This window comes from Pan paniscus, chromosome 4, assembly GCF_029289425.2.
Source record: "Pan paniscus chromosome 4, NHGRI_mPanPan1-v2.0_pri, whole genome shotgun sequence".
Classification (NCBI taxonomy): Eukaryota; Metazoa; Chordata; class Mammalia; order Primates; family Hominidae; genus Pan; species Pan paniscus.
This window is the reverse complement of record NC_073253.2, coordinates 37,848,806-37,874,461: the sequence shown is the minus strand read 5'-3', so window position 1 is coordinate 37,874,461 and position 25,656 is coordinate 37,848,806. Positions and strand designations below refer to the sequence as shown.

At 38.6% G+C, this 25,656-nt stretch overlaps 2 protein-coding genes across 15 annotated transcripts in view; one reads left to right on the top strand and one right to left on the bottom strand.

The window, feature by feature from the left end:
* Positions 1-10,258, top strand: part of PDE8B (phosphodiesterase 8B) — a 253,777-nt gene extending 243,519 nt beyond the window's left edge. For all 11 annotated transcript variants that reach the window (XM_034959921.3, XM_057302282.2, XM_034959920.4 and 8 more), the window contains 2 exons: positions 1,290-1,419; positions 1,990-10,258. In XM_034959921.3, the coding sequence (XP_034815812.1) occupies positions 1,290-1,419; positions 1,990-2,099 (240 nt within the window). In that variant the 3' untranslated portion in view covers positions 2,100-10,258. The remainder of the gene's footprint in view (positions 1-1,289; positions 1,420-1,989) is intronic.
* WDR41 (WD repeat domain 41) overlaps positions 7,786-25,656 on the bottom strand; it is a 184,153-nt gene continuing 166,282 nt past the window's right edge. For all 4 annotated transcript variants that reach the window (XM_057302283.2, XM_003812643.6, XM_008965077.5 and 1 more), the window contains 6 exons: positions 25,301-25,411; positions 16,359-16,543; positions 13,786-13,907; positions 12,882-12,970; positions 11,799-11,932; positions 7,786-8,836 (listed from right to left, as the gene is read on the bottom strand). In XM_057302283.2, coding sequence (XP_057158266.1) covers positions 8,684-8,836; positions 11,799-11,932; positions 12,882-12,970; positions 13,786-13,907; positions 16,359-16,543; positions 25,301-25,411 — 794 coding nt within the window. In that variant the 3' untranslated portion in view covers positions 7,786-8,683. The remainder of the gene's footprint in view (positions 8,837-11,798; positions 11,933-12,881; positions 12,971-13,785; positions 13,908-16,358; positions 16,544-25,300; positions 25,412-25,656) is intronic.

The following is a 25,656-nucleotide window of genomic DNA, read 5'->3' as shown; positions in this document are numbered from 1 at the left end:
GTGCAGAATACTCAGATTTCCACACACCTCAAAAGCTGCAAGGCTAATACCCAAGTTTGAACAATCATAGTTTGACAGTCATTCTTTCCAGTGAAAATAATGGTCCATGGATAAAAACAGCTGGTTCAGCTCAATTCAAGTGCATAAGTGCTTTTCCACAAGACAACCAGCAGATTTTGGTATGCAGTTCAAGTGTACGTGTACTCCCATTTCATCACATTCATCATACAGAATATTACAGAGACATGTACTTCGAAGGTCAAGATTTAATACAATTAATAACTCTTACTGCTTCAGAGAGGTAATTCTCAAGTGAAACTGGGTCTGTTTTTTTGTTTTTTTTGTTTTTTTTTTTTTTTAATTTGAGACAAGATCTCACTCTGTAACCCAAACTGGAGTGCAGTGACACAGTCCTGGCTCAATGCAGACTCAAAACTCCAGGCCTCAAGCGAACCTCCTGCCTTGACCTCCCATATCACTGGGATTACAGGCATGAGCCATTGGGCTTGGCCTGAAACTTTTTTTAAGTGCAAACATGTGGCAGCAAATAATATAATGACTATGGCTATTAATACAGTTTGGTGCTAGTTCATTGAGTCATGCTAAGGTGTTAGCAGTTTTACCCACTATTGCTGCTTCTCAGTGTAAATGTCAGTAGTTTTGGTATGAGAATTCGTGTTTGTATGACATTGAACATAGCTTTGACTTTGCAATGATAAAAGCAGATCCCAGAAAAGGGGCTAAGTACCCTGAGATCAATGTGTCAGGAGATGCTATGGTATCACATAGAAAGAGGCTTGGGGCCAGGCACAGTGGCTCGTGCCTATAATCCCAGCACTTTGGGAGGCCAAGGGAGGCAGATCATCTGAGGTCAGGAGTTCAAGACTGGCTTGGCCAATATGGTGAAATCCCTTCTCTACTAAAAATTAGCTGGACATGGTGACAGGTGCCTGTATTCCCAGCTACTCAGGAGGCTGAGGCAGAAGAATCGCTTGAACCTGGGAGGCGGAGGTTGCAGTGAACCGAGACTGCACCACTGTACTACAGCTTGGGCAACAGAGTGAGACACTGTCTCAAAAACAAAAAAAGAGGCTTGAGAGTGGGAAGGTCTGAGTGTAGTCAGTGTAGCTCAGCTGACTTACGTAAGTCTGAGGACCTTGCTGAGCCTATTTCTTCATTGAGAAAACTGGATAATGACCCATTTTCACAGGGTTGTTCTGAGAAACAGGATATTACTGTGAAAGTGTCTCGCATGTCCTCCAGCCCTATGTGGTGGTTTTTTCTTACAGACTGATGAAGAGAAGAGACAGGGACTACCTGTGGTGATGCCAGTGTTTGACCGGAATACCTGTAGCATCCCCAAGTCTCAGATCTCTTTCATTGACTACTTCATAACAGACATGTTTGATGCTTGGGATGGTAAGACAGTTACTGTTTTGTCACCCAAAGAAAACTGTTATACTTTATGAATATTATCTTTAGTGACACAGGGTGAGCCTAAAGGTAAACAAAATATATTTTTAAAAATGTGGCTGTCAGCTTTTTGTGGCCAAGTGGGGTGGGGTGCATTCTTTGCATCCCCAGCAGCTGGCACAGAAGCTTGTGTGCAGACTTGATGGATTTTTGATAGCTGGATAAACGAGTCTCTGCCTCTTCAGAGGACACGCTGCCAAAGCTTACTGCAGTGTTTTTCTGTCGTTGGAGGAAAACTCTAGAAAGAATGCAAAATGTATTTAGTTTACTCTGAATCACAGGTTCTTCTGATAATGTCACTGATAAGCAGCTTTTCAAAAAGGACCTGTTTGTATTTCAGAAACTAGTGTTTAATGACTTGTCCTCATGCTGTGTGTTCACTTGATACCAAAGGCTTCGCCCAGGGTGTGCCTCCTCTAATTCTGATCCCAAACTTGTCCCAGACACCCCCAGGCTTATAAATGCTCCTGGGGTCTAAGTTCACCAGTTTCTTTTGATTCTTTTCTGTCTTTGCAGCCTTTGCACATCTGCCAGCCCTGATGCAACATTTGGCTGACAACTACAAACACTGGAAGACACTAGATGACCTAAAGTGCAAAAGTTTGAGGCTTCCATCTGACAGCTAAAGCCAAGCCACAGAGGGGGCCTCTTGACCGACAAAGGACACTGAATCACAGTAGCGTAAACAAGAGGCCTTCCTTTCTAATGACAATGACAGGTATTGGTGAAGGAGCTAATGTTTAATATTTGACCTTGAATCATTCAAGTCCCCAAATTTCATTCTTAGTTAAGTTCCATGAAGAAAAATGTATGTTCTTTTGAATACTTAATGACAGAACAAATACTTGGCAAACTCCTTTGCTCTGCTATCATCCTGTGTACCCTTGTCAATCCATGGAGCTGGTTCACTGTAACTAGCAGGCCACAGGAAGCAAAGCCTTGGTGCCTGTGAGCTCATCTCCCAGGATGGTGACTAAATAGCTTAGCTAGTGATCGGCTCATCCTTTACCATAAAAGTCATCATTGATGTTTAGCTTGACTGTTTTCCTCAAGAACATCGATCTGAAGGATTCATAAGGAGCTTATCTGAACAGATTTATCTAAGAAAAAAAAAAAAAAACGACATAAAATAAGCGAAACAACTAGGACCAAATTACAGATAAACTAGTTAGCTTCACAGCCTCTATGGCTACATGGTTCTTCTGGCCGATGGTATGACACCTAAGTTAGAACACAGCCTTGGCTGGTGGGTGCCCTCTCTAGACTGGTATCAGCAGCCTGTGTAACCCCTTTCCTGTAAAAGGGGTTCATCTTAAAGTCATCCATGATGAGGGAAAAAGTGGCATTTCATTTTTGGGGAATCCATGAGCTTCCTTTATTTCTGGCTCACAGAGGCAGCCACGAGGCACTACACCAAGTATTATATAAAAGCCATTAAATTTGAATGCCCTTGGACAAGCTTTTCTTAAAAAAAAAAAAAAAAGTTTATATACATGTTTAAAATTTTTATTAAAATCCAAATTTTCTGGGTGTAAGCCCATGCAGTATGTTGTTCCATGCACCGTCTATACGTAATATTTTGGGAGGGGATAGGGGAAGTTTCAAGGTTCAGATATTTTTAACCAATCTATATTTGAAATCATGCCATTAGCTTTAACAATGTTAAAATTGTGCGGTGTAAATGTATCAGAAAATAGGCATATGGGGAGGCAGTAAATACTATTTTAAGCTATTAATTGTATGCTAAAAGCTTCTAAAGCACAAGTGCATATTTTTATACTGCTCTTTTCACAACTCCCTGTGATCTACATAAAGTCAGACTCGAGATTTTCCTTTCTCTTTTACCAGCCAATCCTTCCTATGTATTATAAATATTAGACTCCGTAAACAAACTTCATTTTTCTTTCTCTGTACTTCATGCTGCATTTTTAAAAGGTATAAACAGAGACTGAATTAATTGAATCAGTAATTACTTTTTTCCAATACAAATTGGAATGCAGAATACTTGGAACTTGTACATGGGGAAAAAATGACTTATCACTACATAATGTGCCAATGTTTTTTTCTATGTTTTGTACCAAAAATGGAAAAATATGACAATTCCATGCAAAGAAATGTATCTAAATTATTTTTGTTAGATGATAAGAGAACTTGCTTGGTCAGGACAGCAGCCAGCTTTGTATTGTAATGCTATATTATGTAAATGTGATGAAAATGTTTTTGTGAAGTACTTGTAACTAAATTCCTACAGCCATTTTTCATTCCCAACAGCTGTTTTTATTTTACCTCTTTGGCCTAAAGTTTTCATAATTTCAAATTTGGGGTTTAGTGTCCTTTATTTCATGAGTCACACACTTTGTTTTCAGAGCACATTAAAATCAGGATGCCAGAATCCCATATTAAGGACCTAGCTAACTTGCCTAGGCTTCAGAAGCTTGCTTGAGGCAAGGACAATCTTTTTCTGATCATCTCACTTTCAGTTCTATTTGGTAAGTAACATTTATCAGGTGTCAGACATCTTCTATATGAAATATTTACAGCTTACTCCGTTTTATGTCAAATTTCTTGTTAACTTCAAACTTTTTATTAGTAATGTGCAAATGTTTAAAAATGCTTTAAGACAGCTTAGGTACTAAAGCGTCAACAATTTCTGCTCTTTACCAGTGTAATCTACGGTATAATCTTCTGGCCTGCGAACTAGTCTTTTCTTCCACATAGTCAACTTGTTAGAAATACAGGCTTTCAGATGATATGTGTATCAGATAGTTTATATTATATAAACTATTATAACTGCCTCTTATACGGAGTTGTTTACTTAAACGTCATGTGCTGAGGGGGGCCGTATTAGGAAAATGCAACACTCTCTAATAATTTCCGTGACTAGTAAGAGAAGGAAGCCAGTTATAAAACACTGCTGGACCAGAATGACCCTATAATTTCCTAAGATCATTCTTTATTTCTAATTTAAGATTTTTAAATTTACTTGCCCTCCATGTCAGGACTGGTTAGCATTCTGGGCAAAAAAAAACAAGCCTGTCAGTTCACTCAGAACCTACTCAGCTTTAGAGAGAGAAACAGAAGGGATGATCTTGTGCCCTTGTGCTATGTGAATATAGCCAGAGACTGAGGTAATAAATATATTTTAAAATAAAAATGACAAGGGATTTGTACACTGTAACACTATGTAGTGTTACTTCTGCTGTTGCAAGTATCTTAACTGTTGAAAGCTAAACTCAGGAAATGGAGAAAATGTACATAATATACATTGACCCATTATTTTATTCTAAATTGAAAGTCCAACTTTTAGCAGCAGTCTACCTGCAACTACTGAACACCATCAGGTTGGAGTCCCTACCAGAATCTCCCATCATACTGTTATCCCCCATCTCTGTGACCTTAGGGCATGCATGAAAACAAAAGCAATCTAGTCCCTAGGGTTGGAGACTGCCCTCTAGACAGTTTTTCAAGGCAGAAAATTAGAATACAAGTATACCTCATTTTATTGCATTCTGCTTCATTGTGCTTCAAAGATACTGCCTTTTCTACAAATTGAGGGCTTGTGGCCACCCTGCATAGAGCAAGTCTATCGGGGCATTTTCCCAACGTGGGCTCACTTTGTGTAAGTAAGTAAGTGTCACATTTTGGTAACTCTTAGAGTATTTCAAATGTTTTTATTCTTGTATCTGTCATGGTGGTCTGTGATCAGTGATCTTTGTTACTACTGTAATTGTTTTAGGGTACTGCAAACCATGCCCGTATAAGACAGTGAACTTAATTGATAAATCTTGTGTATATTCTAACTGTTCCACCAACTAGTGGTTTCCAATCTCTCCCTCTTCTTAGACCTCCCTATTCCCTGAGACACAACAATATCGAAATTAAGCCAATTAATAACCTACAGTAGCCTCTAAATGTGCAAGTAAAAGAGTCACATGTCTCTCATTTTAAATCAAAAGCTACAGATAATAAAGCTTAGTGAAGAAGGCATGTTGAAAGCCCAGGCAGGTGAAAGCCATGCCTCTTACACCAGTTAGCCAAGTTATGCAAAGGAAGAGTTCTTGAAAGTGTTAACTCCAGTGAACATGCAAACAAGACATGCAAACAAGAAAGTGAAACAGCCTTACTGCTGAGATGGAGAAAGTCTGAGTGGTCTATATAGATTAAACAAGCCACAACATTCCCTTAAGCCAAGGCCTAATTAATTCTTCAATTCTTTCTTTGAAGACTGAGAGGTGAGGATGCTACAGAAGAAAAGTTGGAAGCAAGCAGAGGTTGGTTCATGAAACTATCCCCATTAACGTCAGAGTGCAAGGGACAACAGCAGGAAGTTGTCCAGATGATCTAGCTAAGATCACTGAAGGCGACTATGCTAAACAACTGAGTTTGTGAAGATGAAATGGTCTTCTATTAGAAGAGATGTCATCTAGGACTTCATACCTGGGGAGAAGAAGTTCAATGCCAGCGAGTGTAGTTGGTGCCTTTAAGTTGAAGTCAGAGTTTATTTACCAGTCCAAAAATCTTAAGGCCCTTAAGAATTATGTTAAATCTACTCTGCCTATGCTCTAGAAGTGGAATAACAAAGCCTAGATGACAGCATATCTGTTTATAGCATGGTTTATTGAATATTTAAGCCTATGGTTGAGACCTGCTCAAATTTCTTTCCAAATATTACTGCCCATTACAATGTTACCTGGTCACCTAAGAGTTCTGATGGAGATGTACAAGGAGGTTCATGTTGTCTTCATGCCAGCTACCACAACATCTATGCTGCAGTCCATGGGTCAAGGAGTCACTTTGACTTTTAAGTCTTATTTAAGAAATACATTTAATAAGGCTGTAGCTGCCCTAACTAGTGATTCCTCTGAAGAGTCTGGGCAAAGTCAATTGAAAACCTTCTGGGAAGCATTTAGCATTCTAGATGCCACTAAGAACATTCTGATTCATGGGAGGCGGTCAAAATTCCAACATTAAAAGGAGTCTGGAAGAAGTGGAGCCTGAAGATGTGAATGAATTGCTGTAATCTCATGATCAAACTTTAATAGATGAGAATGCTTAAGAATGTGTATAGAAAGTGGTTTCTGGAGATAGTCATTTCCACAGTGAAGATGCTGTAAACATAGTTGAAATGACAACAAAGGATTTAGAATATTCTATAAACTTAGTTCATAAAGGAGCATCAGGATTTGAGATGACAGACTCTAAATTTTGAAAGAAGTTCTACTGTGGGTAAAATGCTATTAAATAGTATTACATGTTACAGAGATCTCATTTGTGAAAGGAAGTCAATTGATTTGGAAAACTTCATTGCCATCTTATTTTAAGGAACTGCCACAGCCACCCCAACCTTCAGTAACCACCTTAGTCAACAGCCAGCAGTATCAAGACCCTCCACCAGCAAAAAGATTATGACTCACTGAAGGCTCAGATGATGGTTAGCATTTTTTAGCAACAAAGTATTCTTAAGGTATGTACATTTTTTAGAAATTTAAGACTGTAGTATAAACACAAGTTTTATAGGCACTGGGAAACCAAAAACTAGATGTGACTCACTCTATTTGCAATAGTTGCTTTTTTGATGTGGTCTGAAACCTAACCTGTAGTATCTCTGAGGTACGCCTGTATAATGACCAGAAGGAATTTGCTGTGATACTTACGGTACCATTTGCTTCCAAAATTCATGTGATTTCTACCACTCCATTTGAATAGATTACTATCACAAAATACTAGCCTAGAACAGGCTAGGAAGTAAAACAGTTAAGTCTATGGCTCCCTTGTGTCATACAACTTCAGAAAACAACTTTACAAATGTATGGGCCAACGCAGAATTTCTAAAGGAAAAAGCACGTGAGTAATGGGAGAAAGTCTTCTGTAATTGAGGTAGCTTAAGTTTTAATATTTCTCCATAGAACTTTTCATGACTCAATGTTGTTTGGATTTAAAGTAGTCATATAAGCCTTTCTCATTCAGTCTTCAGTTCCTGTTTTTAGAGCTGCTTGGTGATACTGGGCACTACAGATTTAATTGCAAGGCCTTACCACACTGGGCCTCAGTTTCCTCATTTGTAACATGCCACTGGTCTACTCAGATGACCTTAACTCTTCCAGTCTTTGTAGGTAGTTGTGGAAGCAACTGTCAAAGCTAAAACTAGTAAAAGAACTTATGGAGATTCCCTTTAGGGTATATTTGTAGTATATTTGTATAATGAACAAATAAATCTGTAGGTTTTCTGTAAGAAGGGTCAGTCTGCTAACATCAGTCACGTTGCCCTTTCTTCATTAGTAGTTTAAGAATTTCAATCTTTAATGTGTAGACTACTTTCTAATATTTTTATTTTTTAGCACCAAAAGGAGAAAACATATTGTTACAAGGCTGGTTATAGTGTCTCAATGGACACTGCAAAGAACTACATAAAAGAAGTCTGTCTGAAGCAGTTCGTATTTGAGTCAGTGGTCAGATGGGGCAGTTGCGCTCAGCTGCAGTCCCTGACTCTGGAAACACTGTGCCTCTCAAATGATCTAGAGCTCATCCTTGGCGTACATGAGGGGCAGTTGTTGTTCTAGTACCCATTTAGCCCATGGCTCTTCAAGCCAATTCACACTGGGAAAAATACACCCTCACAAGATGCCTATCCATTTGAGTTCATACAGGTTTCAGTAGCTAGAACTAAAAAACATTTTTAAAATTATCTAAACAAATTGGTACCAAAAAAAAACTTGCCATACTTAAACAGTATATATGTTCCTTTTTTTGGCTGAGAGATTCAAGTTTGTGCTATATGGAACACTAACAGTTACTAAAGACTAGGAAAATTTGCAGGAGAAAGGCTATTTTTAAACTTCACAATAATTCTAAAGGAAGCCAAATAATAAAACTTCTAATAAATGCCATAACTTAACTATAACTTAACTATTACCTCTATCTGTACCTTTCACAAGGGTCTAGGTTCAAAATAAGCTCAAAACACACACTCACCACTTCAACAGCAGCTCAAAGTCAAATGGAAAAACTTGTGGTATATTCTTTGGAGGATATACTAGGACCTGAGAAGCAACATGTTCCTGGTTGGTAGGTCCACAAAAAATTTAAACATGTAGAATTTTATGGACTGACAAAATTACCAATTTAAGTGATCAATATGTTAATGGTTTTCAGAGTAGTACCCGATATTTGATGTTCAAGGTTCATGCATGTGTATTTTTAATTCCTTAAACTAGACAGCAAGGTATAAGTCACCATTCTCCTCTAATTTTTGAAATAATCTTAAACTGCGCAATCCAGATTCTCGCTCTCCATTTTTCCACAAAATAATGAGATGATCAGCGGAGCACGTCACTAGTCCATGATCTTCAAAGTATAGAAACATCTGTAAAGAAAATTAAAACTGATTATAGGGACCCCGAAAAGCAGAGAAGTGTCTAATACCACATTAACACATGTGCGTGTGAGATATGTGCCTTAAAGACTCCTTTGGATCTGGGTGTAGAACTTCATTTTTCAGTATTGGTAAGTCACATACAAATAATATCTAATATTTTAATCAGAATTTTCTTAATATTGTTCAACTACAGAATAGCTATTTTTGTAAAGTACATGAATTCTCATAGTTCTTCCAGATTTTTTCATAATCTGATTTTTCAAGTATTGGTTTTACTTAACCATTACTTATACTGTATAATGGCTATGGAAAAAATGTCTGAATTCTAAATTTCCCAAGATAAACACTGGCTTCAGCTCTCTATAAAAGTAGATATACTCAAGCCATAGGTATTAAGTGTCAGCACTAGGTTTATGGTCCCTACCCTCAAGAAGATTCTGAAAAGCAAATCATAATTGAAACAATAAAGGTACCAATGAGAGATTATGTAATCAGGTACTAAATAATGCAGTATAGACTATGACATGTCACAGAAATTCAGAAAAAGCTTCAAAGGGAGAAAATGCCCCAAGTAAGGGGAAGGGGCTTGCCCAGTGAAGGAATAGGCTGGAAGCTAAGAATAGGAAAACAGAGTGTTGACAAAAGGCAGCATGAATACTATGGGGTGAAGAGTTGTATCAGAAAAGTGAATCAATGAAAAGGATGAGGTCCTCGAAGGAAAGGGTGAAATAAAAGAGAAACAGGGCCGGGCGTGGTGGCTCACACCTGTAATCTCAGCACTTCGGGAGGCTGAGGTGGGTGGACTGCCTGAGGTCAGGAGTTTAAGACCAGCCTGGCCAAACATGGTGAAACCCTGTCTATACTAAAAATTAGCTGGGTATCTGTAATCCCAGCTACTCGGGAGGCCGAGGAAAGAGAATCGCTTGAACCCAGGAGGTAGAGGTTGCAGTGAGTGGAGATTGCGCCATTGTACTCCAGCCTGGGCAACAAGAGCAAAACTCCCTCTCGGGAAAAAAAACAAGAGTTTTCTCTGAAATGACATATACATTTCTGAAGACCACAGGATAAGACTCAGCTGAGGATGCAGGAGTGAAGGGAGGAAACATGGGAGCAGAATTCCTTCGGAAACTGGAAAACACAAAATTCAGTACACAGGTAGAGGGGTTGCGCCAGTAGAGCAAGGATGAAAATAGAAATGAGGACCAGCCTGGCCAACATGGTGACACCCCATCTCTACTAAAAGTACAAAAATTAGCTGGGCGTGGTGGCGGGCACCTGTAATCCCAGCTATTTGGGAGACTGAGGCAGGAGAATTGCTTAAACCTGGGAGGCGGAGAGTACAGTGACCCAAGACTGCACTCCAGCCTGGGCAACAGAGTGAGATGCTGTCTCAAAGAAAAAAAAAAGAAATGAGGAAATTCAGGTGACACTGCAAAGATAAGCCTAGATTTTATCAACGAAGCTGGAGATGCTTTCTAAAAGTGTTCAGGTCTCAACACTTTCACTCAGGAAAATTCCTAAGAAGCTGACACTGTTTTATAGAATGAGAAATGTGCCACATTCAAACACATTTTGAATGTGTTTTACATGGGGTTTTCCCTACCATCTAAAAACCTTTTTAATGAGTTCCTACTATTTAAAAAATAAAGTCCAAACTCCTCAGCCTTATATTCAAGGACATCCATAATCTGACCCCAAACCACGTTCCCAGGCTTTATCCCCTACTAGTGTCTGTTCACAGGAACCCAGCGCTCCGGCCTAGCCAACGTGCTCCTTGCCACCACGTAAATGCTATCTTTGCCCTTCTGTCTACCACAGTCCATGCTCACCTCCCAACCATAAACACAAAGTTAAAAACTGAGCTACTTGTTAGAGGAAAGCAAAGATAACTATGACACTGTACCCAACATCAAGGAGCTTATGATGACAAGGCTATATACTCATCCTACTAAACTTCAAGGTTCAGCTCAAGTGTCAAGTCCTATATCCTCTAACCATTTACAAGATTCAGCAAGAAATGTTTCTTCTGAGTCACTGCTGCTTACTTGGGTCCATCAAATGCAGCCTAGGGTAACAGCCTATTCGGTCTATACCCCTTCTCTCCACTCAAGGGTAAGATCCATGAGGGCAAGGACTGTATTCATCTCTCTCTGTAAACTCCAGCAGCCAGTGTTTAGCACAGTGCCTGAAATACAGGAAATGCTCACTAACAAGGATGCTGCCGCTGCTCCTCCTAAGCATGAATGCCCTTTCAAATGAAAAGAAATTTTTTGTTCTTTGGCTATGAAACAAGGAAGAACAATTTAAGAAATTCCTTAGGGCCCTGATTACACTGTTATTAGTTCTCACAGCTAATCTGTTACCTCAACTGATCTTATTCCTTCACTACAGGCAATGATGCCTGCAGCAAATATTAATGTATCTGGATTTCTACATGTTAAAAGCTTACGCATTTCATAATTTTCAACTAAAACTTTCATATTTGCACAATGAAAATCAAGGCATAGGTTTCATTAAAGCTAACAATTATCCTTCAAAGGCAGGAGAAACAGGACTCTGTTCATGAATTTGATAAAGGCCCCTGGAATTCGATTCTGTTAAGGCTTTAACTGTATACACATATAACCACAACCCTTCATGCATCCTCTGTTGACTGTTGTCATATAGTCATTATTCACACTGCCCTTACTGTCAGCTATCTCCAGCTCCTAAATAATGGTGATTAAGACCATTCTTAAAAGCAATGCATTCCTTGTTTCCTCAAATCATATATCCGGAAAGGGAGACCCTAACTGCACATACTATAGCCTATCCCATTCCATGTTCAGATCTGACAAACACCTACAGATATAAGAAAAAGTATATGCCTTTATGAGATCAACTGAAAGAAAAGAGCAATGAAATGCAAAAGCAGGAGTTGCTTGGACATTCTGTGCCTAAAAAGCAATACCTCCACAGATGATGAGTGTCCAATCAAATCTCCAATAAGCTCCAGTGAACATGAAGTAGCATTTTCTTGCTGCTTTTTAACAGGTTGGCTGGCTTGTTTGTTGACTCTTCCAAATCCCCACATGTTAAAAAAACCTAGAAAAAGAATCATTTCCAAAATTACTGTGCTCTATACTTACATACTTACAATAACATGAGATCAGAAAAACAAAATTTAAATGTGAAGAGGTTCCAGACTTATTTTAGTCAAGGGCTAAGTGGACAATACCTGAGCACCGTGCTAGGGTTTTGTGAATATGTTATTTCATCTTTCTTAGCTAACCAGGTCTGTTCTTCATCTCTTTTTATTGCCCCTAGTCACCCATTGGTGCAGGTATATTAACAAAAAGACACTTGGAATAAAACAGGACAGAAACAAAGCTTGAATGGCAGTGTCTAACTGTCAAGGGAAAAAAGGGCAAAACTCAGATCAACAAACAAGGCATAGGGGAAAAGCTGTATGTGTATGTGCAAAAGCAACACCCCAGGATTTCAGGAAGTCAAAAGGACCAGAAACAACTAGGTACCAGCATCTGATTTCTTGTGCAAAGGTTGGTAACTAATTTATTCAACCCTTCAGAGTTTTGTTTTTCAAACTAAACACCTGGAAGTCAAGAGCTCATAAAATTATGATATAAGCACACAAGGAAAAGTATGTTTTCCCATAAATTAAGTTCAACATCAAGGGTAAAGAACACTTTGATTTGACATCTGACGGTACAAATTTTGTGTATCAGTCAGAATTATAGACAATATAAATGAATACTTCATTAGGCCATTTGGTCATTCAGATTACCACAAAGTAAGTTTTCCCTCAAAACAAGAAAATCTCTATCTTACTTGAAATGAAGTGGCAGTTCTACATTAGGGCAGTATTAAGCTGTAAATCCTAGATCTCAATTACCATATGCTTTCTATAAACATCTGATGCCTATTTGGAGCATTTCTATATTATTTCAGTGGTTTCACATAATTGTCCTTCTCCTGCCTTTCACGTGAGAAAAAAGGAGAGAAAAAGACTACCTTTTTGAGAGAAGACACACACCTGTTGGTACAGGCTCAGCTGCAAGCTGCTGTTTTTCTCTTAACTCCCAAATGCGTACACTGCCATCTTCTGAGCATGAGATTAACTGCCTGTCAGAACAGAAAATCAGTAATACAAAAAGAGCGCACCACTGAGGGCCAATGCTAAATTTGCAGTGAAAGAAATCAGTGGAGCCCTCAACTGCTTTTATTCAGCTCTTAGCAGGAACTGACAAAAATCACAATTTAGCATGACATTACAACGCAAACTAAAAGCACCCTTTAGGAAAGCCACATGTTACTCGTTACATTAGCTCAAATGCTATAAATTGATTCTCTCCATTTAAAAAAATGCACTTGGGAAAACAGTGTGAATTACACTTCACAATGTCCTAAGCAGCCCCCTTCCCTCCTCTTGCTACCTCTCTTCTCTGGGTGCTTCACTATAAAAATATCCTGCATAGAAAATAATGATAGTCCCTGTCCATATGTTCGTCCCTAGAAGCTCAGCAGCAAATCTACCCTGACAGGAAACCACTCACTTAGTAGCCTCACACAACAAGGAGACCAGCAACCATTTGATTCTGGCCATAAACAAAAAGAAGGTAGGTTTATGAGAAATATAAAAATTGGTACACTGTAAGTGGCCCCAAAGTCGTTTATGTTGTTAAATACCAAATTTTAAATCATCTCTTCTTAACAATGAAATTCAATGTAATTCATTTGCACCTTGCTTCTTGTAAATTCTGTAATATACTGCCACATACCCTTCTGTTAGAGACAGCCCTCAGGCATTCTCCATTTCCAAAAGAACACAGCAGGTCAAGCCATGAAGCCAGGTAACTTGGCCACTTGAGAAATTACACTGGTAGCCCTGGGAACTGTGACTTGCTTTCATCTATTGCAGAACAGATGGGAACTTGTACCTGTTTGGAAGTCTGGCAATGTGCAGGACATTGGAGTCATGTGCAGTTTTCTGGCAGGCAATCACACGCTTCATTTGAAGGCTATACACGTATAAACCCCTTCCAACTGCAGCAAATACATTCTAGGGGAAGAAGTTCAGAAATGGGCATAAAACTAGCACTCACCCTTCCTAGTGTAATGGATTTCCAGCCCTCATGTGACATCAGAAAGCCACCATTACCTTTCCCATTCCTAGCCTTTAGCCCAAATTACAGTACTAATCTCTGAAACCCCAAAATGTCAAAGCACTAAAGAAAGCTCTGAGCATTTAGAAGGTAGGACACAACCACTAATGCAGAGAAAGGTAGGTCTGTATAGTATATCCCTTAGCGCCACTTCTTCCTCACTGAAATATATCTAGAGAAAAGCTATAGCTAGCAGCCTGGCCCTGCAGTGGAAGCTGTTGAGGGATAACCTGAGTTTTCATTTAAATAATACTATATCCTTGGGAAAATTACCTAGCTTCTTCTGCCTGAAAAATGCAAGCAAAATTACTTGCATTCCACATCTTAAGCAATCAGGAGACCTACAAGTGATACAAAAAAGCACGGCTACAGTGGCATTATCATCATGCAATCCTCTAAGATTTCAAAAAAACATTTTTCCAAATGTACTATTAGAAATAAATACCTTTTTACTAAAACAACTTTAATCTTTTGAAAGCATTTTCACCAATACTTATCTCACTTCAGCCTCACAACATCTTGTTAAGAAAGGCAAGCATCATTGCCATTTTCCAGATAAGGAATTTAAAATTAAAGAGATTAAAGTCACACAAGAAATGAAACATGGAGTCAATATTAGAATCAAGGTCATGTTACTCCAGTCCCTTGCTCGTTCCTCACGTGACTCACATGCAGTAGTAGCCTTTGAAATTTTTGCAAGCACCTGTCCTAGAATCATTCATTCTTACTCAATAGATATCCCCATGAGGCAGACCTTTCAAATATCCCTACATATTGCCTTCTTGTTCTCACCAGAGATTCTGGGCTCTCCAACCTTTCTCACACAGCCTCCAAGACTACAAACTCAACTCAGACCTACAGTAACTGAACCAAAGCATGCCCCCAAGGCTTGCTGGAATCTTAAATCTGGAATGATCCCCTTGACTCTCAGGATTAGTACTCTGCAATCAGCAATGCAGCCGAGGCCCAATGCCAGGGCATTAATGAACACTGCTAGCCAATGTACTAAAATGGAAAGCCCTGTGGATTGTATTCAATGCCAAAATCCCCCGAAACTCATTCTATAGACCAGGAAATCTGGGCACAGTTTAAGTAATTTATCCAAGGTCAGGAAGAAAATTATAAACACAACTAGAGAATTCATGAGCTTTGGAGGCAGCATTTACTCAATGGAGATGCTATCCCCGCTATCAATAACTAACGGTCCCTTATAGAAGGAAACAACTCACAACAAAAGAAGAAAAATTAGGGAAAACTATACAATGCTTTATCAAGCATATATAGTAGAAAATAAACATCAATTTAAAAATTTAAGATTAAAATACAAAACTTTTAAATATTAATTTTCACAAAAGTGAGAAAAAACATGTAACATTTAAAATAGGTAATTTGTAGGGCTACAACTCTTAGTGATCTAGTCTCTATCTTTTCTGAAACCATACTGTCTTTATCGGGTATATTTAACTTTTTTCAAAATAAAGTTGGGATACAAAGAAACAATCTTTGAATATATTAGTGTTTCTAAGTCCTGTTCCTATCCTAATCTTTTGTTTTGTTTTTAAAGAGTGGTACAAAGAAAAATGGATCATATTCTCCCCCCACTACATAACACTACTACTGAAATTTTTAATAAAAATAACGTGCATGCTGTTAGAAAAATTAAACAGTATAGAAAGTCATAAAATAGAGAAAAGCCTCCCCAACTCCTTCTCCTCGAAGGGTACAACTCATAAACATTTCTTGTGATTACATTTAGAAAAGTTAATTGCCCTTTAAAAACATTTTCTGAGCCCCTGATGCTAAGAGATTTGTTTTTTCAGATCAGAGATAAGATTCAGTAGTCCATTGGTACTAATCTCTCACAGCAAAACAGATCTAAAGTGCTTCAAGAGCATCACTCCCAAGTCCTATAAGATGGAATCCAACAATTCTCACTCAATTTATCTTGCCCCAAGATGCCAGCAGACTGAGAAACACTCCTAAAATTTTTAATTTTCTTTGCCTCACTAGGAAATGTGTCAGATCTTCAAAAGAACTCTTTTTCACAGTGTTTCTTAAAACAATTTTAAGCATTAACCTCAAATCCAATGGGATTATTTAATCCAACCCAAAATTTCAATAATTTTTAAATCTGTGGCCATTTAATCATTTCCTTGCCTCAAGATTAGAAGCAAAGATTAAAATGCTTAACACAAATCATCCAATTTTAGAAAAAGACCATTTTAAAGCACAACCTGAAACCATGAATGATACCTTTTTTATGTCCAACATGGGATTAAATTTTTAAAATCAGAAATTGGGTTATATATGTCAAAGGCAAGTTTATAGATAGTGTATAGATTTTTTACCTCTTCATCACATGTGAAATGATGAATAGAAATGTCATTTGATTTTTGACAGAGTTTTATTTCTTGTTGGGTGTCCAGTTGTGGAGATGGGTCCCAGAAGTTGCGTTCATAGGCCTGCATGGTCCAGTCCAGGGCATCCCAGATGATCAGCTCTCCGATGTGGGAGCCGGTGACAAAACTCAAATCTAGGCAAAGTTCACATATGCCTCATTATCGATCATTTTATCTATGTAAAGATATAACTGAATGGAATGTCTAGTAGTAATGCCCTATAAAACCACAGTAATTAGAACAGTGAGGTACCTAGGCAAGCCAACAGAAAGATTAATGTAACAGAATAAGAAGGCCAGAAATAGACTCGAATTATCTTAGTAATTTAGTATGTAATAATGATTGCATTTCATTTCAGTAAAGAAATACCTCATGCTGGAATATCTGGTTACATTTAAGGGGAATAAAAGTAAAAGAACCTTATCTTGTACCATACACCAAAATAAGTTTCAAATAGATTAAAACATGAAAGTTAGTTAAAGGATGGAAGAAGATAAAGGTGAATACTTTTAGGAATGTGGAGTGGTAAAGGGCTCTAATGGAAGCAGAGTGGGGTGCCAGGGGAAGAGATCCTAGTAAATAGCTGCTTGGCAAAACAAAAACAAGGACCGGGCGAGGTAATCCCAGCACTTTGGGAAGCCGAGGCAGGTGGATCACCTGAGGTCAGGAGTTCGAGACCAGCCTGACCAATATGGTGAAACCCCATCTCTACTAAAAATACAAAAATTAGCCGGGCATGGTGGTGTGCACCTTAGTCCCAGCTACTCGGGAGGTTGAGACAGGAGAACTGCTTGAACCTGGGACGCAGAGGTCGCAGTGAGCTGAGATCGCGCCACTGCACTCCAGCCTGGGCAATAGAGCGAGACTCAGTCTAAAACACACACACACACACACACACACACGCACACACAAATACACTTAAATGACAAAAAGCTGGGAAAAATTTGCAACTTGGATGACAAAACAGGTTTATTATACTTGATACATAAGGAGTTCTTGGAAATTATTAAGAACAAGATAAATACAGCAGAAAAAAAAATGGGAAAAGGACCTGAAAAGGCAAAACAAATACAAATGGTCAGTAAACGTGAAAAGATGTTCAACTCCTTTAATAATCAAAGAAATCTAAAAACAAGGAGATACCATTTATTGACTTGTGAATCAGGAAATATAAAACAGGAAAATACCCAACACAGTACTGGCAAAAGCATAAGAAATCAGCACATTCCTGTATTGCCTAATGCCCTACTATACATTGGTATTTTTTTCAAAGATTAATTTGCTAATATGTATCAAAACCTTGAAAAATGTAAATCTCGATCCAACAATTCCACTTCTAGGAATTTATCCTGAAGGAAATACATAAATGTACAAGGTTGTTACATACATATATGTACAAATACACAATCTTAAAAATCTGAAGATAACTACACATCGAATTGAGAATTGAATAAGACATCAACAAAATGAAATAGTAATGCTGTTATTAAAAATTAAGTTATAAAAGTATGCTTAACAATATAAACTTAGATATGGAAATATATTTATGACATATTGTTACAAAACAGTAAACCGTATTAATACACATGTACACACATACATAGGCCCAGAAAATCACCTAGAAAGATGTGGACTGGTGTTTAATACTGGATAGTGGAAAGATTTTAATATTAACTTTTATATTTTTAATGTTTTTCACTATTTTCATATTTTTCTACTATGATTATGTATAACTTTTACAAGTTTTTAAAACCTTTTAAAAAAGCCGGGTGCGGTGGCTCACACCTGTAATCCCAGCACTTTGGGAGGCCGAGGCAGGTGGATCACGAGGTCTGGAGATCGAGACCATCCTGGCTAAAATGGTGAAACCCTGTCTCCACTAAAAATACAAAAAATTAGGTGGGCGTGGTGGTGGGCGCCTGTAGTCCCAGCTACTCGGGAGGCTGAGGCAGAAGAATGACGTGAACCCGGGAGGCGGAGCTTGCAGTAAGCCGAGATCGCGCCACTGCCCTCCAGCCCGGGCGACAGAGCGAGACTCTGTCTCCAAAAAAAAAAAAAAAAAAAAAAAGGATTTTTTTTCCATTTTACATATTATTTATTTTACACACTATATATTTAATAGAAAATGTACAACTGCTAGTCTTATTTCAAATAAATGTAATTTATTTAAATTATTACATATTTAGGGTAAGACAGAAGAGTATAATGCACTTAGTCTAGAAACCCAAGTTCTGATTTTGGCTCTGCCTGTTGCTAGCCAGGTGGTCTTTAGGAAGTAGTTTAACCTTTATCTTGGATTCCTCATGCATTAAATGAGTGACTAAAAATCAAATTGAATAATAAACGTGTAGCCATTTTAAAAAGACATCAAATATTATCTTTGCGCCCCTGGTAGTATTTTGAGCCCCTGGTATTATTCCACATTAATCGTATTAAAACATCCTGTTACTTGTTAATTTAGGAATATACAGATGAGTAATTATGATTTAATTATTTCATTTATCAAATAAACCAGCACGACAGAAATCTCTAATGACCACATGAACAATCTCTTAAGAGATACAGAATTACCAGCAATCCTACATGTAAATATTATTTGTCTTGACTCCAAGGCCATAATAGGTAGGTTATTAATATCTAATTTCTATAGTTTATTAACAGACTCTATAGAACTTGCTCTGTGGAGAAATCACTTCTCATCTGTGGAGCAAAACGGGCTTCTAGTTTTAGTAGTGGGAAAGTTAAGGCAGTACTCATCTTCCCAGGACCTTCTTTCCCACACCTTTCCCTCCTTTTTCCTATTTCATTCAAACTACAAAAGAACCAGAGAAGCTAAGGAGTGAAGATTCCCCTTGACTCTCACTCTGCATCTGTAGTCATAACACAGAATTAACCTACTGAGACCATGCAGCTGCTTGCTCTGACTTAATCCTCCAAGTGTCTGTGATACCTCCATGCAGTAGAAACAAAATATTAATGACCAGTTGGAATTTTCCCTAAAAATAAAATACAGCATTCAGCTCAATCAGCACTTTTTTTTTGAAATGAAGTCTCACTCTGTCACCCAGGCTGGAGTACAGTAACACAATCTTGGCTCCCTGTAACCTCCACCTCCCAAGTTCAAGCAATTCCTGTCTCAGCCTCCTGTGTAGCTGGGACTACAGGCATGTGACACCACACCTGGCTAATTTTTGTATTTTTAGTAGTGACAGGTTTCGCCATGTTGGCCAGGCTGGTCTCAAACTCCTGACCTCAGGTGATCCACCCACCTCAAGCTCCCAAAGTGCTGGGATTACAGGCGTGAGTCACTGCACCTGGCCAATCAGCACATATTTTTAAGCAGTTTACACATGGCAAACTAATTCCCAAACAGGTCATTCAAAATGTTTCATGACAAACAACCTCAATTATATATTATTAGTGGATGGATTTTCATCCTGTGTCAAAAGCCACTTAGTATGAAAATCTCACCTGGTATCTGTCTATCCATCCCTCACAAGTACTAGTACTTCATGATTACCAAAAGATGCTGGCAACATAATACAAGAAAAGGAATAAAATAAAGGAGCACCCAGAGCCTTCTACCTGGAGAGATTATCAGTTATTTTTTGTCTGTCTTAGAAAACCTTCTGCCTGGGCATTCCAATCTTTTTAGCAAATCTGGTATTCATTATCCACACTTGTTGGTGTTCTCTCATACAATTCTAAGGTTGCCCTGGGGCCACCCCTCTGAAAACAGATTTGCCCTGTGATGTACAATCCCAAGCAACTGGCCATATCTTTCATTGGTAATGGGTGAGGAGAAAGGAGCAGAGCTCCTGCAAGTGAAGCAGGGAACTGTACAACATAAACATTTCAGGATCACTGACATCCACATCATGGCTAACATGCCTATGTACTGCAAGATGAGACTGTCAGCAAATCATTTTCAAATTTTAACAGACTACTTGGTCATGTTTGATTCCTAAATACGCCTTTGGCTTATTTATTATCTGTAGTATAATTTTATAGTCATAGAGTTTATAAAGTAAAAAGTACTAATCCAAAAGCTAGAAGAAGACAAGAAATAACTAAGATCAGAGAAGAATTGAAGGAGACAGAGACAAGAAAAACTCTCCAAAAAAATCAATGAATCCAGAAGCTAGTTTTTTGAAAAAATTAAAATAGACCACTAGCTAGACTTATAAAGACGAAAAGAGAGAAGAATCAAATAGACACAATAAAAGATGATAAAGGGGAGAGCACCACTGATCCCACAGAAATACAAACTACCATCAGATAATACTATAAACACCTCTACACAAACTAGAAAATCTAGAAGAAATGAATAAATTCCTGGACACATACCCCCTCCCAAGACTAAACCAGTAAGAAGTCGAATCCCTGAATAGACCAATAACAAGTTCTGAAATTGAGGCAGTAATTAATAGCCTACCAACCAAAAAAAGCCCAGGACCAGATGGATTCACAGCTGAATTCTACCAGAGGTACAAAGAGGAGCTGGTACCATTCCTTGTGAAACTATTCCGAACAACTGAAAGAGGGACTTCCTAATTCATTTTATGAAGCCAGCATCATCCTGACACCAAAACCAGGAAGAGACACAACAAAAAAAAGAAAACTTCAGGCCAATATCCCTTATGAACATCGATGCGAAAATCCTCAATAAAATACTGGCAAACCAAATCCAGCAGCACATCAAAAAGCTTATCCACCATGATCAAGTGGGCTTCATCCCTGGGATGCAAGGCTGATTCAACATATGCAAATCAATAAACGTAATCCATCACACAAACAGAACCAATGACAAAAACCACATGATTATCTTAATAGATGCAGAAAAGGCCTTTGATAAAATTTAACATCCTTTCATATTAAAAATTCTCAATAAACTAGGTATTGATAGAACATATCTCAAAATAATAAGAGCTATTTATAAGAAACCCACAGCCAATATCATATGAATGGGCAAAAGCTGGAAGCATTCCCTTTGAAACCTGGTACAGAACAAGGATGCCCTCTCTCACCACTCCTATTCAACATAGTGTTGGAAGTTCTGTCCAGGGCAATCAGGAAAGAGAAAGAAATAAAGGGTATTCAAACAGGAAGTGAGGAAGTCAAATTGTCTCTGTTTGCAGATGACATGATTGTATATTTAGAAAACCCCACCATCTCAGCCCAAAAAACTCCTTAAACTGATAAGCAACTTCAATAAAGTCTCAGGATACAAAGTCAATGTACAAAAATCACAAGAATTCCTTTACACCAACAATAGACAAGCAGAGAGCAAAATCATGAAATGAATTCCCATTCACAATCGCTACAAAGAGAATAAAGTACCTAGGAATACAGCTAACAAGGGATGTGAAGGACCTCTTCAAAGAGAACTACAAACCACTGCCCAAGGAAATGAGAGGACACATATAAATGGAAAAACATTTCATCCTCATAGATAGGAAGAATCAATATCATGAAAATGGCCATATTGCCTAAAGTAATTTACAGATTCAATGCTATTCCCATCAAACTACTATTGACATTCTTCACAGAATTAGAAAAAAAACTATTTTAAATTTCATATAGAATCAAAGAAGACCCCGTATAGCCAAGACAATCCTAAGCAAAAAGAACAAAGCTGGAGACATCACATTACCTGACTTCAAACTATATTACAAGGCTACAGTAACCAAAACAACATGGAATTGGTACCAAAACAGACATATAGACCAATGGAGCAGAATAGACACCTCAGAAATAACACCACACATCTACAGCCATCTGATCTTCAACAAACCTGACAAAAACAAGCAATGGGGAAAGGATCTCCTATTCAGTAAATGGTGCTAAGAAAACTGGCTAGCCATATGCAGAAAACAGACACTGGACCCCTTCCTTACACCTTATACAAAAATTAACTCAAGATGAATTAAAGACTTAATAAGACCTAAAACCATAAAAACCCTAGAAGAAAACCTAGGCAATACCATTCAGAACACAGGCATGGGCAAAGACTTCATGACAAAGATGCCAAAAGCAATTGCAACAAAAGCCAAAGCTGACAAATGGGATCTAATGAAACTAAAGAGCTTCTGCACAGCAAAAGAAACTACCATCAGAGTGAAAAGGCAACCTACAAAATGGGAGAAAATTTTTGCAATCTACCCATCTGACAAACGTCGGTCTAATATCCAGAATTTACAAGGAACTTAAATTTACAAGAAAAAAACAACCCCATCAAAAAGTGGGCAAAATATGAACAGGCACTTCTCAAGACATTTATGTGGCCAAAAACATATGAAAAAAAGCTCAACATCACTGATCATTAGAGAAATGCAAATCAAAATCACAATGAGATACCATCTCACACCAGTCAGAATGGCAATTATTAAAAAGTCAGGAAACCATAGATGCTGACAAGGCTGTGGAGAATAGGAAGAACATTTTTACACTGTTGGTGGGAGTGTAAATTAGTTCAACCATTGTGGAAGACAGTATGGCGATTCCTCAAGGATCTAGAACCAGAAATACCATTTAACCCAGCAATCCCATTACTTTGGGAATACACCAAAGGATATCAATCATTCTACTACAAAGACACATGCACATGTATGTTTACTACATCACTATTTACAAGAACAAAGATATGGAACCAACCCAAATGCCCATCAATGATAGATTGGATAAAGAAAATGTGGCACATATACACCATGGAATACTATACAGCCATAAAAAGGAATGAGATCATGTCCTTTGCAGGGACATAGTCATGAAGCTGGAAGCCATCATCCTCAGCAAACTAACACAGGAACAGAAAATCAAATGCCGCATATTCTCACTCTAACTGGAAACTGAACAATGAGAACATATGGACACAGAGAGGGGAACAACACACACCAGCACCTGTTGTGGGGAAGGGGAGGAAACTGAGAGGACAGGTTGATAGGTGCAGCAAACCATCATGGCACACATATACCTATGTAACAAACCTGCACATTCTGCACATGTATCCCATTTTTTTAGAAGAAATTTTTTAAAAAGATAGTAAAAAACAGTAAAAAGTGCATGAGGCTTTCTGTAACTTTCATAAACAACTTTTTTCTTTAGTTTTCCCTTTTTTCCCCGTACGAATTTGGCAAATGAATACTCGAAGAAAGCTTTCAGAAACTGCTGTAAGTTCCTCTGCATATCACATGGTAAAAGACATGCCATGAAGTTCAGGCTATCTTGTACCATCCTATCATCTTCATTTAAGTAACCATGCTGGCTCAGTGGTGCCAGTGCTTCACTGCTAAAACAAAATAACTAAGCATGACCGGTGTAATGGGCCGAATACTGCTGGGCTTTTCTCAGCAGCCCTGGGAACTTGAGACTTAAGACTCAGTGTCACCAATGAGGCTTCAGAGGGCTTCCCAAATAAGAACTTGCCTTCTGTGCTGTCTCCATCCATGGCTAGAGAAAAAGAGCCCCCAGAGAAAATTAAAGGGACACCAGCAACCACTGTTATTTCTATCAACACAGACAATCTAGTCCTTAGAAAGACCTGCAGCTGAGTTTTACAATAAGATGGCTATTTGGGAGGAAGATTTTGGAGCTGGGAGGGACATTCTTACTGGTGTATCTGAACATGTGACTGAATGGACACAAATGGAGACTAGACTTGGTACTCTCTGTGTCCCTCGCTCCCCTTTGTCTCACATTCACGCAAAATACTGCTTAAAAACAAAGCCGGCCGGGCTTGGTGGCTCATGCCTGTAATCTCAGCACTGTGGGAGGCTGAGGCAGGTGGATCATGAGGTCAGGAGTTCGAGACCAGCCTGGCCAATATGGAGAAACCCCGTCTCTACTAAAAATACAAAAATTAGCTGGGCATGGTGATATGCGCCTGTAGTCCCAGCTATTTGGGAGGCTGAGGCAGAAGAATCGCTTGAACCCGGGAGGCAGAGGTTGCAGTGAGTCGAGACCATGCCACTGAACTCCAGCCTGGGCAACACAGGGAGACTCCATCTCAAAACAAACAAACAAACAAAAACAAACAAAAAAAACAAAGCCAAGCCAGGCCTCAGGGAGATATGTTGCTGGGGTGCTGTCTAGCCCTCCCACTACATCATACTCCCAAGCAGCCTTACAGGATCGTCCTGCAGGCTCCACCAGACTATCAAACTGAAGCCACCAAAAGCCCTCTCATGTGACTTCATACACAGATCATCCAGCACAGTTCTGATGATATACGCTGTCACTTATCTGCAAGTGAACTGAATGTCAAGATCAGTGGTTTGTGATCTTGCCATCTGATGTCAGATTTAGCTCACAGGAGATACTCATTAAAATCATTTAGGAAGCCAAATAGGATGTACAGCAGGTCAAAACCCCCACCACGAGGAAGGGAAGACATGACCCATTTTCTGCAGACTTTTACTTTAGTTTGGTATTATTCTTTGAGAGTCTTCAACCAGGATTACAACTGGCTTGAATCCTGCTCATTCTAGTGTAAGTGTGTAACTTGCTATGTGATATTGTATGGTGTGGACAGCAAGACAAAAGGGCATATTTCCAATCTCTCTACAGAAGAGGAACTAGCCAGAAACAGCTGCCAAAAATGCTGAAACAGCCTGTGACAGTCATCCCACAGCTACCAAGCAGTGCCTGAGATCATTATGTTCTCCTCTATTTTCTCTGCCTTACACTATTTTCCTTGTCCCTAAATCTTAGACCTAGCAATCTAGGAAACTTGCTCAGCTCCACCGGCTAAAACTTCAGAGTAAAAGAGAATGACAATCCCATTATTTTAGTGACTTATTCTAGAATCCCAGAACTAAGCAGGGCTCGTGTTCAGAGCAGGTTGTGTTAACAAGCACAAAACTGTACATAATAAATGTACACAATGAGCTTACCATTGACATTAATCAATGAGAGAATATTATCCTGGTGATCAAGGAGGCGCTTAACTTCAAGAATATCCCATTCTAGTGATCCTTCTGTGGGTGCTACCAACCTGAAAATTACTAAATGAAAAAGACAGATAAAATTTTATTACAATGCTCTAAGAGGATAAAATACTACTCCTGCTCTAAAAACAAGCATTTCATTAAGTGAAAAATACCTACCATACTGAAAAACCCATCTCCAAAAAAAAGCCTTATTCATACTACTTTAAACTATTTCTTTCAAATGCTTGAGATGTTTGAGATGATCTACTAAAACCCATACTGAACGTGTCCTGAAGAACTCTCTTCCTTTACTGACTTTT